We start from the raw sequence: 14,343 nt of genomic DNA on the forward strand, positions 1-14,343 counted from the left end.
CAGAATAAAGTATTTGTATATGGATTAAAACAATGCAAATAAGAGAAATATCTATATTTTTGGATTCTAGGTTATTTAATATTTTAAAACTGGATTTTAATGATCTTTTCCCAAACCAGAATAATTCTAAGGACTTCCCTGGTGGCGCAGTGGTTAAGAATCCGCCTGCCAATGCAGGGGACATGGGTTCGAGCCCTGGTCCAGGAAGATCACACGTGCCGCAGAGCAACTAAGCCCGCACGCCACAACTACTGAGCCCGCTAACCTAGAGCTCATGCTCTGCAACAAGAGAAGCCACCACAATGAGAACCCCATGCACCGCAACCGAGAGTAAACCCCGCGCACCGCAACCAAGAGTAGTCCCCGCTTACCGCAACTAGAGAAAGCCCGCTCGCAGCAATGAAGACCCAACACAGCCATAAATAAATAAATAAAATTAATAAATATTAAAAAAAAAAAGAATCTGCCTTCCAACGCAGGGGACTGGTTGGGGACTGATCCCTGGTTGGGGAACTAAGATCCCACGTGCTGCAAGGCAACTAAGCCTGCGCGCCACAACTAGAGAGCTCGTGCACTGCAACTACTAAGCCACAACTAGAGAGAAGCCTGCACGCCACAGCAAAGAGCCCGCCCACCGCTACTAATACCCGACACAGCCAAAAATAAATAAACAAAAAAAAGAATAATTCCAAGAGACAGTAACTTTGAAGATAAAATATAATCATTGCAGAGAAGACAAACTTCCTAAAATTCACAACAAAGAAAAAGTCTAGGGAAAATACTGATGTCTCACCCAGATGGCCAGATGATCTCATGATGAAGGACACAGATCTGATGCATCTTTCTTCCACACTCCGTACATTCAACAAACCTGGAAACGAAAAGTCAAAATTCAAGATTAAATCCAAAAATTTAACCAAATCAAAACTTCCAATATTTCCCAATTTCTGACAATTCAAAAGACAGCCAAAATCACGTCCAAAGAATTGAAGAATAGGTTTTAAAAGCTCTTTAGTGTAACAGGTAGAGCAAATCTCAAAAGCAGTTTAGTCATTAAATATGAACTGTGACTATGGAATAAAAAGTGAAAGATCAAGATGACTGCTGCTTAAACTTCCAAGTGAGTCTGACACCATCATATCCATTCCAGGAACACCTAGAATACCAGTACATCTCTGTACCTCTGAATACTTCTGAAAGGCCTCACTATAAAGGAGGGGATTATGAACTGGTTTGAAAATACAGAGGACAACAGGGCTGGAATAATGGCACTGAGCAGAGGTAGCTTTGTGCTTCACTCAAGCCTATAAAACACCAAAATATTAGGTAGATTTAGTGAAATGTAAATGAATACTAACCATATGTAAATTTTAGCACTTCTACCATCTCTGTTAGATGTATGTTATAGATTTAGTCCAAGAATATAGAATCATCTCACTGGCTGTGCAAACCAAGAGAATGAAAGGAAGAAGGAAAATAAAAGTGTACTAACTACTCAAGGGGAGCTACTTACAGTTCAGGATCCAGAGTATCATTTTTTCTCTTCGAAAATTGTTCTTTATTTATTGTACTAAGGAAAAGAAGAGGGACACAATGAGAACAAGCAACATAGAAAGATTAGCAGTCTGACTACTGTTCTAATTACCAAAGGGCAAAAACCCCACCCTGTAAGTGGATTATTTAAATCTAAGAATATACCAAGGATACAACAGTACATTCTTGGCTCCCACAAAAATGCACATTTACATGCCTATGTTTTTGGAAAGGACTTTATAGTATAGTAAATCTGTTCCCATTTACAGGAAGAGGAGAACCCAGTAAGAACTAAAAACATGAATTTGTTCTTCTTTTCCTTTTAAAATCTTGCCTACTACTCTTAGTGTTAGGTATTTACACCTTCTAATAGTTTAATGTTCCTAGACTGAACTACGTATGAAAGATACTATGTATAGAGAGAGCTAAACCACTATTTATAAAAAATACTAAAATTTCAGGAGTCTAGTCAAACTCTTTATATTAATAAAAAATTTCAATGTTGAGAATGCATATTTCAGGTTATTCATTAAAAAATTTCCACATGGCCTCCTACCCTGAAATCTAGCCTACCACACTGCTCATAGCCTCACAAATACAGGAGCTAACAGCCTTATTCTCTACCTAGAACAAACTGCAGGGGGCCCAACTTTGACTACTGTGACTCTACCTCACAAAAATGAGGAATGAGGACATTTCCCCATTTAAACTGTTTTCTATTAGTTACAGGCTAGAGATTCATCGCTACCTGGCCTAAGGTCTTGCTACCCAAAGTGTGTTCTAAAGACCAGCAGCCTAGAGGGACCTGGGAACTTGTTAGTACCGCATACTCCCAGGCTCACTGCTGACCTGAGGAACTGCAAGAGGGGTTTCTACACTCTTCAGTCAGAGTGGTGCTGTCCTAAGGTACAGAGCATGTGGTAAGCCACTCAGTAGTACCCATGGTAAAGCTGCCTCCCTTTGCTGCATCAGACCTGACTTCCCTGGTTTAGCCAAGGTCAGAAAAATCTCTTAAGGCTCAAGGGGACCCAGTATCTACCCCAAGACCAGTACCAGACCCCACTATATTATATGTCAATGGTGACTGAAGAAAAAGTACAACTTGAAAACCCAATTTGAAAACACTAACCAGTTCTTCTCAGAAGCCCTGTTTTTACTAGTAACATAACAATTCCATACTTTTTGGGGAAATGTTCTGAACTGACTGTTTGTTATAGGTTAAACCGGAAGAGAAGAAGCTGAAGAATATTAAAAGGACACCACATAGTTCTTTCTTCTTAAAACAGTCCAAATTTGTGTGTGTAAACTAAATCTTAGAAGTACTATGAGGCAGTTTAGGCTATGTTTAAAAATTTTTCTTGGCATTTACCAAACCACAAGAGCATGCGAGATTGTGAAAGTCCAACCAAGTCTCTTTCTAGTAAATCACTCTCACAAACTCCTAAACCCCTAATGATGTTAAATGACACTTGACGATTATAATGACTTTGGTATCGTTAACCTTTATGAGAAGGCTGTAAGGTGGTTATAGTTGTTCAATTCCTCTCAAACTCAAAACAGTTAACAATGAAGTTCCCTTGCACTACAGCCTTTCACTTTTTAGGAGAAGCTGATTATTTCCCTATAGAAGAAATATATCTAAAATGACCATCCAATATTGATGTATTCCCTAGATCAGTACCGACACAACTCACTGCTATGATGGAAACGTTCTCTATCTGTGCTGACCAATATGGCAGCCACTAGCCACAGATTGTCTACTGAGTAACTGAAATTGGGAATTTAAAATTTTATTTACTTTGAATTAATTTGAATTTAAATAGCTACCTGTGGCTATACGATACTGGACAGCATAACCCAAGACCACTTAGAAGCCTGAGCATAATCACCTGACAACAAACTGAGAAATAAGAGAGTACTTTCCAAAATAATATAGTTACTTACGTTTGAGGCTGGGAAGGGTCATCCCCCAAAGAAACGCTCTCCCCTTGGATTTCATTGAAACACTTCTCACAGAAATGATACCTGTCGGCAAGAAGGCCATACTGGGGTGAACTGTTCCGTTCACACAACACAGCCCAAGCCAAGCAACGAAGCCACCAATCACAGCAGGCCAAGAGGGGGACGGGAGCAGAGAGCAGGTCATCAACGGCGACAAGGACATTCAATGATGCAGATTTATGGGCACCACAGTTTGGGTTTTGTTTTTGGTTTTTGTTTTTTGCAATCAAAGCCAAGTGCAGACAACGACAAGCATGAGGGAGGAAAAAAAAAAAACACAAAACAAACGAAGAAATGAGGGATTGCAGGACAACAAAAAACATAAAAGCAAGACAAGACAACACAAAGCAGAAAGCCAAGGCAAAGCACAGATTAGCATTAAATATCTCAATGGGATCACAAGTAGCAAATGATTACAGCAAATAAAACAAACAAGTCTCACACAGACCTACACCCTTTCATTTTAGTAATTTATGCTACTTGATGCAAATAATCGAAAGTAGGATAAATATACTGTGCAGAGAAGAACTACTATTCTATTACCTAAACATAGCGAAGAAAAAACCCTCCCCACTTCCAAAGAAAAAAATCCACTATGGATACAGTACCAGGAAACAATCATCTAGAAACAACTGTGGTCTGAAAAAACACCCCAAATTCCCTTTTGATCCCAAGGAAGCCACATAATTACAATAAAAAGTCTGCACAAGCAGTTAAATACTGATTGTAGCCACCAACTGACATAGTTTAAGAGGGAAAAGGCAGTGGTGTATGCAGATACATGATTATATATTCCTGGGCGTTGTAGATTGGTGCTTAAAATCCGAAAAAGGTACATAAATGCCAAGATTATAGCATGAGATTATAGCATGCCAGCTGCCACTTGCTTTTTTTTTTTTTTTGCGGTACACGGGCCTCTCACTGTTCTGGCCTCTCCCGTTGCGGAGCACAGGCTCCGGACGCACAGACTCCATGGCCATGGCTCACAGGCCCAGGTGCTCCGTGGCATGTGGGATCTTCCCAGACCGGGGCACGAACCCGTGTCCCCTGCCTCGGCAGGTGGACTCTCAACCACTGCGCCACCAGGGAAGCCCAGTCACTTGTGTTTTTGAACAACTTGAACCCCAAAACCTTTTCCTAGGTTTTAAGGAGTAAAACACTATAGATTCTTATGACTACAAAGCATTAGGGGAGTGCACCTAACTTTTTGTAAATAAAACAAAAAGCTTAAGTAACTTTTTCAAAGCTAGAAATACATCTGTAGCACACAAGTTCAGCAAAAAACGACCACCATGGGTTTGGGTCATCAAAGTATTGACTGTCCAGCCTTGTTTTTTTATTTACATCCCATGCCAGCTATACTGTTGGCTGATTACACAAAATAAGAGACAAATCATGATTAAGATAGATTAGCAAATCCAATTTGTGTGATTACAGCCCTTATTTGAGCAGGAGAAAATGAGGCAGAAGTGTCTAATTTATTAGAAGCCTACCGTCCATGGTCATATGCAAATTTTTGTAAGGAACAGTCTGGTACAGAGGTCTCTTTAATGTGCCCAACAGAGGCAAAGCAAATACCCTGGGATCCTTTGTTTACATACTCCAAGAAAAACTTAGGTATCAGCTGCACACAAAAAGGAAACATTTCCGAAAAGATACAGCTGGCCAAGAAACTTTTGGTTAAAGTTTTCTGGGTGGTTTTGGGAATGGCAATAGATGGCAGCAATTTCACAGGGAAGTAGACCAATTAGTTTGAAATTTTTTTGTTTTTGCCTGAGGCTGTGGTGAGCTATACAAGGACAGTGGGAAAAAAACATGGGGCCTGGGACGTAATCCCAGGTATGCTACCAACTCATAAAAGTTGCTTAACTTCTTAATGCCTTGGGTTCCTGCCTTATAAAAATAAGGGCCCAGACAACTGATACCAGAACTTGTGCTGTACAGTTGTTTTCAAGCAAGTTACACATGAACCATGACTGTATGTGTGCTGGTCCATCCGCATGCACTCCCTGGACACGCGGACACTCTGACCATGGTCCACACAGGTCGAGCTTACCTGTTCTGGTAACTGTAGTAAGTGGCATCACGAGGGATTGTGCATAACTGTTTGCCATAGCAACAGAGTGTCTGTGGAGAGAACTCCAACTGCAAAAGAAACCATTTGTTAAATATGGTTTGAAGGGCAAGCTAAAATATTTACACTGGCAAGTAAATCAGAAACAGAAGTTAGTGAAGCCTTACTTCTCATTATGTCTCTTATAATGGGTTATTTCAGTTTCCAAGACAGTTCACTGAACTAAAACTAATCTAGTTTGCTACTGTTTTATTCCACCACTCTGAGGTAAGCTTAACAGTCATATCCTTCCACCATTTACCAAAGAACTGAAGAGGACAAGAGGAGCTCAATGTGAATTGCCATGTACAGGAAAACTAGTACATGCCACGCCCCGTGCACCACAGGTGAATACGACCAAGTCCCTACCCAAGATGAACTTACAATCTGATGACTCAGGATTCTAACTGGCAAGTTTTCCATGCAGTTCTTATCTGTGCAAACATTTCTTACCTTTCTGCCACAGCAGTATCCAAGGCTTTGCATGACTGGGTCAATTTCTTGTTCAAAGACCTCAGACAGCTTGGAGCAGTATTTGTACACCCGTGATGTTTTCCGATTATATAACCAAGCATTGTTGAACATAAGCCAAATGTCATCCACATACTGCCAGGGCTCCTGATACTGTCCAGTGTCTAACTTCCTTTTGATAGTAGAAAGATCCATGGGGCTCTTCACAATATCAAAGTAATCCTAGAAGGACAAGTGACACCAAACAACATTATCCAAAAGTCTCACTATATTCAAGGTCCACAGCATATCTTGCTATAATCATTATAAATTTTCTGGATAATGTTGAGTCTTTGATGTGTCTGTATTTCCAAAGAAATAATCGATGCCCATCACTTTTTAAAATCATTAGTCTACAGAGATATGAAGCAGCCAGGGGCAGAGAGAATAACAACTACTCTAGATTTTGTAGGAGCAAGCTGATCGCCTACAGGAGCGATTCTAGATACTTTACCATAGTACATGTGTGATCAACTTAAAAGACCAAGAAATCAAAGACCCTTCACATTTTAGTACTAGATGCAGCCTACAGATGAAACTAAGCCCAGAAAATATTGGTGATCTATCTAAGGCCACAGAAAAATATAGGAAAAAAAAAAAAGATTCGAACAGATTTTTGCCCCTCGAAGCACTCCAATGACTTACCCAATACAACTTAAAATACTCAAATGAAACCTCCCGGCAGCCTGGTATATAAAGGCAACTTCAAAAGCAGATGAAGCTAATTTGGATCTATCTTTCCTATCATGAACTACTGCTACTCAAGTGATAAAAATAAATAAACCATATGATCCAGCAATCTCACTCTTAGATATATACCCAAGAGAAATAAAAAGATACACACACCAATTTGTATGTAAACATTCACAGGTGTGCTATCCCCAACAGCCAAAAAGTATAAACAACCCACATGTCTATCAACTAATAAATGGATAAAGAGAATGCACATCCATATGATGAAATATTGCTGGGCTGTAAGAAGGAATGAACTATTGATTTGTGCTACAATATGGACAAACTTTGAAAACATTATGCTAAGTGAAAGAACCCAGTCACAAAGAACCACATACTGTAAGACTCTCTTTGATGAAATGTCCAGAAGAGACAAATCCACAGAGGCAGAAGGCAGATCAGCAGTTGGTTGGTAGTAGGGGCTGTAGGTGGAAATGGGGAGTGACTGCTTATGGAAATGGGGTTTCTTTTTTGGGGTGATGAAAATCATCCAAAACTGACTGTGGTGATAACTGCACAATTCTGTTAATACACAAAAACCATTAAACTGTGCACTTTAAATGGGTGATTTGTACAATATGTGAACTGTATCCGAATAAAGCTGTTAACGAATTTTAAAAGAAAAGAGAAGTACCACCATATACTTACAGGGATTCCTAGAAGCTGGGGGTCCACAGGTTGACGAAAGGGAAGGGATTCTGGATCCTGTCGGTAAAGTGCCTCCAATGTCGGCATCAGTGCCTGTCGTAACTCTTCAGGTTTGAAAACTTAAGAAGAGTATATTTGAAATTAGTTACCAATTAAGCAAAAGAGGAAAAAAAGTTCAAGTCGAAACTATAAAATATATCTTAAGACTCAGAAAACACAAAATTCTCTACATTGTCCCCATGAAATATCACTAAGGGTGTTTCTATTTCCTGGTTCAGAGAGATCCTTTATAACACCTTGTCGAGGGGCTTCCCTGGTGGCGCAGTGGTTGAGAGTCCGCCTGCCGATGCAGGGGACACGGGTTCATGCCCCGGTCCGGGAAGATCCCACATGCCATGGAGCGGCTAGATCCGTGAGCCATGGCCGCTGAGCCTGCCCATCTGGAGCCTGTGCTCCGCAACGGGAGAGGCCACAACAGTGAGAGGCCCGCGTACCACAAAAAAAAAAAAAAAAAAAAAAAAAAAAAAAAAAAAATCCATCTTGTCTAGTCACCTTTAAATACCTTTCATGGCTCAGATAATTTCTCAGTCAGAAACCCAGTTAAGATAGTCTTGACCAAGTAGAAACAGAATGCTAAGCCTTCCAAAAATTTATGAGAAGACTTGTCAGAATGTTCCAAAAGATACGACAGGCGGGGGATGCTGTGAAGCAAGAATGGAAGAAGCCCTCCTTCCTGGTATCAGCATGTAAGAAGTCAGAAATTAGACCTGGTATTGTCTTATCGCCAAAGGAATCAGAGCCACTGAAGGCCAAGAGTCCATTGAAATGTTTGATGTTTTAGAGCTTCAGCAGAAGACGTATTTACTATATTAATGGCAAATGTTAGGTTTCAGTCTAAAGAAAGAACTAAATTGTTATTGCCAGAATGATGGACTCAGTTGATCAAATTATGCTCAAATGTGTTCTCAGTATGTCTCCCAAAAGTCAGGAAAGATTTGCTGGCATGTCCCAAATGGAATTAATTTAAACTACCATTTAAGAAGCTGGCCATTAAGGGTCCAGTTTGAGCTTCGAATCAGTCTGAGCAGAGAGGCCTTATTATTTCTTCTATTTACAAATTAATTTTATCTTCAAGGGGGTATATCTGTCAGTACCTTGAGTATTTTTTCACCACATGGTGGGGGCTGACATGAAAAAAAATCAGACAGACGGGAGAATCTTCTTTGTCTCATACTTTGTTGTGCTTTGAGCAAATTTGTGAGATTAGCTGTTTTAAAAGCAGATTCCTAATATTAAGATTGGGTTTGTTGCAGCCTAGATCAAAATAACATCTCCATATATAACAAATATTTATTCATTCATTCATTGGCCATGCCATGCACATGCAGGATCTTACTTCCCCGACCCGCGGGGGATCAAACCCATGCCCCTGCAGTAGAAGCGTGGAGTCTTAACCACAGGACCGCCAGGGAAGTCCCAACAACCTTATTGTTAAATGAAAATAATTCTTTAACCCCATCATTTTAAAGTATATTGTATTCATGGAGCACTTTTGTATACGTCATCTTCAGGAGCCAGCAGATTCCTCTTTGAGATAAGTCCTACCTGTGCCACTGAAGGGGTCACTAGAGCCACGAGAAGTTCCAGTCCTAAACTAGTTAGTAAACTAATTTCTGTGGGAATTGTTTAACACTCTCTGCTAAGCATTGCTGCTTGCTTGGCTTGACTCATTAATATTCAGTAGTGTGGTTCAGAGCAGAGACTCTGAATCAGCCTGCCTGGGCTAAGTGAGCTGGGAAGTGTTACTTGACCTTGCTGAGCCTCAGTTTTCCTGCCTGTAAAACAGTGATCAGCAACCTCACAGAGGGGCTGTGAAGTTCTTAGATGAGACATGGCAGGTTGTAGCACAGTGCCTGGTGCACAGCAGGTTAACAAAAAATATTATTATTGCTATTATTTCCTGCATTTTAGTCAAGAATATTATTTAATAATTTCTGTCCTCTAACAAAGATAAATTTGAGAAATTGTTAGCCACCCAGTGACTGTAGGATGCACATATACCTAAAGGAAAGAAAAATTCTTCTCCAACATTAGCAATAATGAAGAGACCAGGCCAAGGGCTCCAAGCTTAATGAAATCACATTAAAATTCAATTCCAAGGCCCAAGAAATCCAATCTCACTCTACTAAGGTCTTTGGTTTTTACTCTGTCTCCACAAACAGAGCCTAAGAGACTCACTCTTCTTTTTTGACTGTCCTGGGGCTGGAGATGACTGGGCTGCTGAAGTACTTGGCTGGTCTTCCTCCTCTTTTGTTTCAGTTTTTAATTCAGTGCCTCTCTCTTCTGTTTCTGTAGGTTCCACTTTACAGTCTTCTGCTTTAGTCTAAAAGGCAAGGTAGGAATTTTTGGTTTTCTAAAGACATGTAACTGAGAAGCAATAACATCATTATCTTACTTACTCTCCCCTGTGGATGTAGCTGAAGACCCTTTTTCATATGGAAATCAATAAAATAAGACCTAATTATAGAATACTTTCCTGTAACATGTTTGAGTTCCTAGACAGAGGTCCTAACCAAACAACAGCAGTAACTGCCCTAGTCTCACCTCTGGAATATCCTCTGGCTGAGTATCTGCTGGTTCTGGTGCATCCACTTCCATTTTAGCCTCCATTTTCACTTCCTGTGAAGGCTGCTTCTCAGGAATGGCCTGAGAATTCACTTCCGTGCTACTAGTAGATGGAGGGTTTGATACCTGACCTTCGATGCTTACAGCTGGCTGGGAAAGCTGGGTAGAAAGAGGGGGAAAAACAAAAAGTTTGCCTATTACACACAACAAGATGGCATGATTAACTACCTATCTTTAGGCTAGTGTCATTACACCCACTGATGGTGCTTTCACTTACTCAACCTATTTTGCCCCCTTGAAGTAAATTACACTCAAGAATAGGAGACTGAGGACTTGCAAATATAGGTTTGGCTGGTTGTAGATAAAAGAGTAGGCAACTGTTTCTTCAGTAACTCATTCTGTGGCAGTGTGCCTGGGAGGGGGGTTTCAGAAATGACTACCTCAGAGGAGTTCATGTTTATAGAAAAATGGAAAGAGAACAAGGATGACTGGCAATCTTTTCTTTTAAACTTCTCATTAGAAAAGGTTTCAAATGTACAGGAAAGTAGAGAGAATACTATGAACTCCCACAATAAGCAGCTGTTTTGAATCATCACACTCTAATGGGATAACGAGCAATGTGTTTTTCCCCTGTCTTCCAATAAGATATCTCATAATGAGAAATTAGTATTTCCAGAAACTATCCTACATAGAATTAAGTTTCCTTTCTGCATCCTGCCTTTCCTTACGTATCAGAAGCTAAGATGAACCAGTCATGGATAAGCAACGTTTTATGAAGTAGCTATAACTCATGGGGATCCTCAGTTTGCCAGTATGACAGAGAACTGAAATATTAGTATCAGTGATCAAGCAGAAAGTTTTAGATTGTGACACATAGAGTTCTACTAGTAAGGATGCAAGTATTAAATGTGCATTTGGATCTCTACTATATAGATAACAAGCCTTTCACAAGGAAGCTACCGGTTTGTTTCAGGCCTGTAGTTTTCTATCTCTTACATGATGAATTTTCTAACTTTGGCTAGTACCACAGACACTCATAAATCGATGATTTTGTTCATTTGCTCTTGAGTACATCAGTTCATACTGTATGAAAAAATTCTTTAAATATCTGTAAAATTCACGTGGGGTATTAAATGTATTGTCGATGCTCTCCCTTTGTCACCTCTCCTTACATGCCTTCGAGCCTCGTAATACAACATGACCATGGTCAACATACGATCTAAACAAAATCTTTTGAGCTCCTCCTATGTTAGGTACGACAGCAAGAAAAAAGAGAAAGAAGGTCTGTAACTATAAACAGATTCTAGTCTAACTGCGGAGACGACAATAAGAGAAGAAACAACACAGAAGAGAAACAGCACAGAGAATTCCCTGGCAGTCCAGTGATTAGGACTCGGCACTGTCACTGCCGTGGGCCCGGGCCAGGATCCCTGGTTGGGGAACTAAGATCCCACAAACCGTGTAATGCGGCCAAAAAAAAAAAGGGAGAAAAGAAGAAAGAAACAGCACAGAAGCAGTGTAAAACTACAGCACAGCTGACACGATCCTGCTTAAAGCCCCATCTCTGCTTACTGGAGTTGCCGGCTGCGGAGGCAACAGTGGCGCTGTCGGGGTGGGCACAGAGGCTGCTGTACTCTGCTGGGACAGAGGCTGCTGCTGCGCCTGGTCAACTGAAGGAGCAGCAGGAAGTGAAGGCTGCACTTGGGGAGGAAGTTGTGTTGGTGGCGGTGTAGGCGTCTGTCTTGGAGGAGGATGTAGAGCCTGGGACTGTGGCCCAGGTGGCATGGCTGGAGGTGTAGGAACAGGGGCTGGAATTGCTGTTGCTGGTGGCTGCTGAGCCCCTATGCTTGGGGGAGTGTGGTGAGGGGTTGGGGTACGACTAGGTACAGGTGAGGGTGAGTTCTGATGCAGAGCTGGTTGAGGGAGAGGGGGACAGTGAATGTGGCTCCCTTGAGACCCAGGAGGCATTATAGGAGAGTTCACAGGGCAGGAAGAACTGGACATTTGTGCCTGTTAAAATGAAAAACATAAGACGCAATTCAGAACACAATTGAAAATCCAATCAATACAGTATGTAATTAAGTAGACTTAGTAATCCTTTCATGTTCAGAATACCATGTCCATAACTGTTCTTATTAAAAGCTTAATCATCTATTTCCACCCATTACTTGCTGTCACCCTTCTCTGTAAAAACCCAAATTAAGAGAAGTTCCAGGAATCACGGAAACAAGTTTAAAAAAACAACAACAACAAAAAACCCATTTGTGAGACATACTTGAGACACTGGTGCTTGACTGCCAGACGGAGCCAAAGGCATATTTGTTACATTCATTCCCTGTGTTGAGAACTGAGTCTGAGGAAGGAACTGGCTCTGGCTGGAAGGCTGCTGCATGCGAGGCCCATAGCCCATAGGCTGTACACACATACAAAAACAAAAACAAAAAAACACAGAGCACCAAATTGCTTTTTTTCAGTTATTCTACTATAGCTGGAATTACCAATTGCTCTGGCTCTGCTATGGGGAGGGTGGGGTAGGAAAGGAAGAAAGTGGTGCTACAACAGCTGACGCTCATGCCAAGATAATGGAGAACAGCCTCACAGCTTACCCAAGCCCATCGTCAAGAAATTCCACAAATGCATCTAGAACGAGGTACATAGGTAACTACCTATACACTCCGTTTGTTTTATAAGTGAGGAGAGCGAATCACAATTTCATGAGGTCTTTGTTTACGTAGGTGGTATTGTTAAAGCACAAACTATAAGACTCCATAGTGAGTAATTATGGATACCAAAGGCCAGGAACTTCAAAGTCTAAGAAAGGTATTTGTTTCATAGGTTAAAATGAATAAGACCCCTCATTAAACACAGCAGACTGGTACTAGACAACTCCAAAAAGGCTTAACAATTGGTAGTACTAACTAACTCTGAGAGGCAGGGTAAGGGTTGGGGACAATATTGAAAGCTGGATGACAGGTTTAGAATTTGCACAAGGAGCAGTGAGATGCTCAGAGGCCATCTTCTCCACTCTCTAAAATCAGGCAACTGCCCCTCCATCACCCTTGACAGTTTTCTGCCTGGGTAGGTTCTGTGTTTGGGGAAGAGAGGCATTATGGAAGAGAGATGACTGTGTCAAAGTATGCAGACTACTCAACACTGAGACTCCAGGCAGTGGCGACTGGCTGTTCTTACAAGCTTTCTAGTACTGTGACTATATATGAACAGTATTTGGAAGGAAATCTTTCTTTTAGTGTTTATTTTATATGAATTATAATCAAGAAAGTCCTTAACGATACAGGATCCTATAATAAATATACTTTAGACACCTGCTTTTCCCACTTAAAGCTGTAAACACCTGTCATGCCATCATATAAATTCTGAAATTATTGCTTATGAAGCATTCCAATTTACAGATGTACTGTAATTTAAACATAATCCCTTACAGTACATTCAGGCTATGACCTTTTCCTAAAACACAGTACATAACGTAGCATCCTTAATATGAATTTTCTTCAAATTATATCTTTTTTTTTTTTTTTTTTGCGGTACGCAGGCCTCTCCCGTTGCAGAGCACAGGCTCCGGACGCGCAGGCTCAGCGGCCATGGCTCACAGGCCTAGCTGCTCCACAGAATGTGGGATCTTCCCCGACCGGGGCACGAACCCGTGTCCTCTCATCAGCAGGCGGACTCTCAACCACTGCGCCACCAGGGAAGCCCTTCAAATTATATCCTTTTAGTATCTCAAGAATTATTTCTGTAGGATAAATTTCTAAAAACAACGCATACAGGTAAAAAAGGTAGGTGAAAATTAAGGACTTTAGTATTCTCTGCCTAATTGTGGTATATGGTTTAGTTTTAATTATTTAATCATGTCTATATTAAGGGCAAATACAACAGAATTATAGAAAAAAATCAGCGTTAAGAATTAATTATGTATAGTTAGCTGTTTAAGCAAGTGTGAGAATTTGTTCTCTGAAAGAAAAAAGGATTTTAAAAATGTCAAGTAAAGGCCAAAGATTACTCAGAGGTCAAACTTACCGGGTTGAGAGTTCCAGGTTGAGCTAACTGTCCATGGTGCTGAAGAGGAGAGGTTTGCCGGGGTCCAATAGGGGGCTGGGGCATACTCATCTGGCCAAATTGATTCAAACCTGTGAGTAAGTGTAAAATATTAGATCTGAACACCT

The 14,343-nt window shown here is 40.8% G+C and overlaps 1 protein-coding gene across 1 annotated transcript in view; it reads right to left on the minus strand.

Annotated features, from left to right (window-relative positions):
* The window catches only part of EP300 (E1A binding protein p300), a 75,087-nt gene that overhangs the window by 15,851 nt on the left and 44,893 nt on the right, over positions 1–14,343 (minus strand). The window contains exons 12-22 of the mRNA XM_032644610.1: positions 14,198–14,307; positions 12,438–12,575; positions 11,735–12,172; positions 10,142–10,321; positions 9,776–9,920; positions 7,538–7,656; positions 6,101–6,340; positions 5,591–5,679; positions 3,478–3,558; positions 1,514–1,570; positions 794–871 (exon numbers count right to left, since the gene is read on the minus strand). Of these exons, the coding sequence (XP_032500501.1) occupies positions 794–871; positions 1,514–1,570; positions 3,478–3,558; positions 5,591–5,679; positions 6,101–6,340; positions 7,538–7,656; positions 9,776–9,920; positions 10,142–10,321; positions 11,735–12,172; positions 12,438–12,575; positions 14,198–14,307 (1,675 nt within the window). The remainder of the gene's footprint in view (positions 1–793; positions 872–1,513; positions 1,571–3,477; positions 3,559–5,590; positions 5,680–6,100; positions 6,341–7,537; positions 7,657–9,775; positions 9,921–10,141; positions 10,322–11,734; positions 12,173–12,437; positions 12,576–14,197; positions 14,308–14,343) is intronic.

Source organism: Phocoena sinus, chromosome 10 (genome assembly GCF_008692025.1).
Source record: "Phocoena sinus isolate mPhoSin1 chromosome 10, mPhoSin1.pri, whole genome shotgun sequence".
NCBI lineage: Eukaryota > Metazoa > Chordata > Mammalia > Artiodactyla > Phocoenidae > Phocoena > Phocoena sinus.